At 48.6% G+C, this 1,336-nt stretch overlaps 1 protein-coding gene across 1 annotated transcript in view; it reads left to right on the top strand.

Moving 5' to 3' along the window:
* The window catches only part of Polr2j (RNA polymerase II subunit J), a 6,154-nt gene that overhangs the window by 2,608 nt on the left and 2,210 nt on the right, over positions 1 to 1,336 (top strand). The window contains exon 2 of the mRNA XM_005344595.3: positions 472 to 561. Within this exon, the coding sequence (XP_005344652.1) occupies positions 472 to 561 (90 nt within the window). The remainder of the gene's footprint in view (positions 1 to 471; positions 562 to 1,336) is intronic.

Raw genomic sequence — 1,336 nt, 5'->3', positions numbered from 1 at the left:
CTTGACGCCTGACAGCCCCCCCCCCACACACACACTTTAAACATTATTGAAGAGGAGATGGTTCTTTTTGTTTTTTGAGGCAGGGCTTTTGTGTGTAGCCCTGACTGTCCTGGGATTTGCTCTGTAGGCCAGGCTGGCCTGGAACTAGAGCTCTGCCTGCCTCTGCTCCCCAAGTGCTAGGATTAAAGGTGTGTGGCCGCCAGCACCCAGCTCTTTTCTGTCTTCTAGGAAAGAATTTAGTCAAGAGCTAGTTTAAGGCAACTAATGCATATGTGGGAAAGAGCTGTGTGTCTTGGTTTCTGGGGTAGTGAGAACAGCCCAACTGCAGTCTCAAGGATGTTTGACCACAAAGGGGGCATTCTGACCCCCCCAGGGGATGTTGATTGGAGGATCAGTGTCAGCATCTCAAGGGCTGGCTGGATACGGGCTCAGGAAAGCAATCTCGCTCAGCTTTTGCCTGTCTCTTTCTAGAATCACCATTAACAAGGACACTAAGGTGCCCAATGCTTGCTTGTTCACCATCAACAAAGAAGACCACACTCTGGGGAACATCATCAAATCGTAAGTCCCAGACCAAAGGCCCTGGGGGTTGGGTATCACAGGGCTCTAAACTGAGCATGTGTCCTGTAACAGTCTCTCCTCAGCTTGCTGATACATCAGGGCAGATCCTTTCTTCCAGCCTGGCACTGAGTTCTGCTCACACGGGTCTTGTGTAATGTAGGCTGACTCACTACATAACAGAGGATGACCCCATTAGGGACTCCTGAGCCTGCCTGTACCTTCCCATTGCTGGGGCCCTGAGCTTCGTGTTGGCTTATTTGTGTAAGACTTTGCAGGGACCCTCAGCAATTGCCTCTTGGGTCTTTTGGCTAAAATCAAGTTCAGGGGACTCCAGCAAGCCGGTTTTCATTTTAACGGGCATCAAGAGGTCAATAGGTGATGAGTATTGTGGCAAACTCATATAATTGCCACACTTGGGGGCCAGAGGCAGGCAGAGCTCTTCTGAGTTCAGGGTCAGCCTGGTCTACATAGAGACCCCATTTCAAAACAAAAAACAAAAAGCCAATAGGGGCACCTCCTGCATTTGATGGTTTGCTGAAGCCTGCAGCTCCTTTTCTTTATCTTCCAACTTTGTAAAAACTTGTGGTTTTGTCCCTGAGTGTGAGTGCCAGCGCCAGCACCTTTTTAGGTCAGACGCACTGAGTTCTTTGGAGCTGGAGTCACAGACAGCTCCCACCTCATAGGTGCTGAGAACTGCCTTGGGTCCTCTCCAAGGGCAGTGTATACAGACACTCTTTAAGTTAAAAATTTTTATTTTTTTTATTTTTTATTTTTT

The sequence above is a fragment of the Microtus ochrogaster genome, chromosome 2 (assembly GCF_000317375.1).
Source record: "Microtus ochrogaster isolate Prairie Vole_2 chromosome 2, MicOch1.0, whole genome shotgun sequence".
NCBI classification, from domain to species: domain Eukaryota; kingdom Metazoa; phylum Chordata; class Mammalia; order Rodentia; family Cricetidae; genus Microtus; species Microtus ochrogaster.
This window is presented reverse-complemented; position numbering and strand designations above follow the sequence as displayed.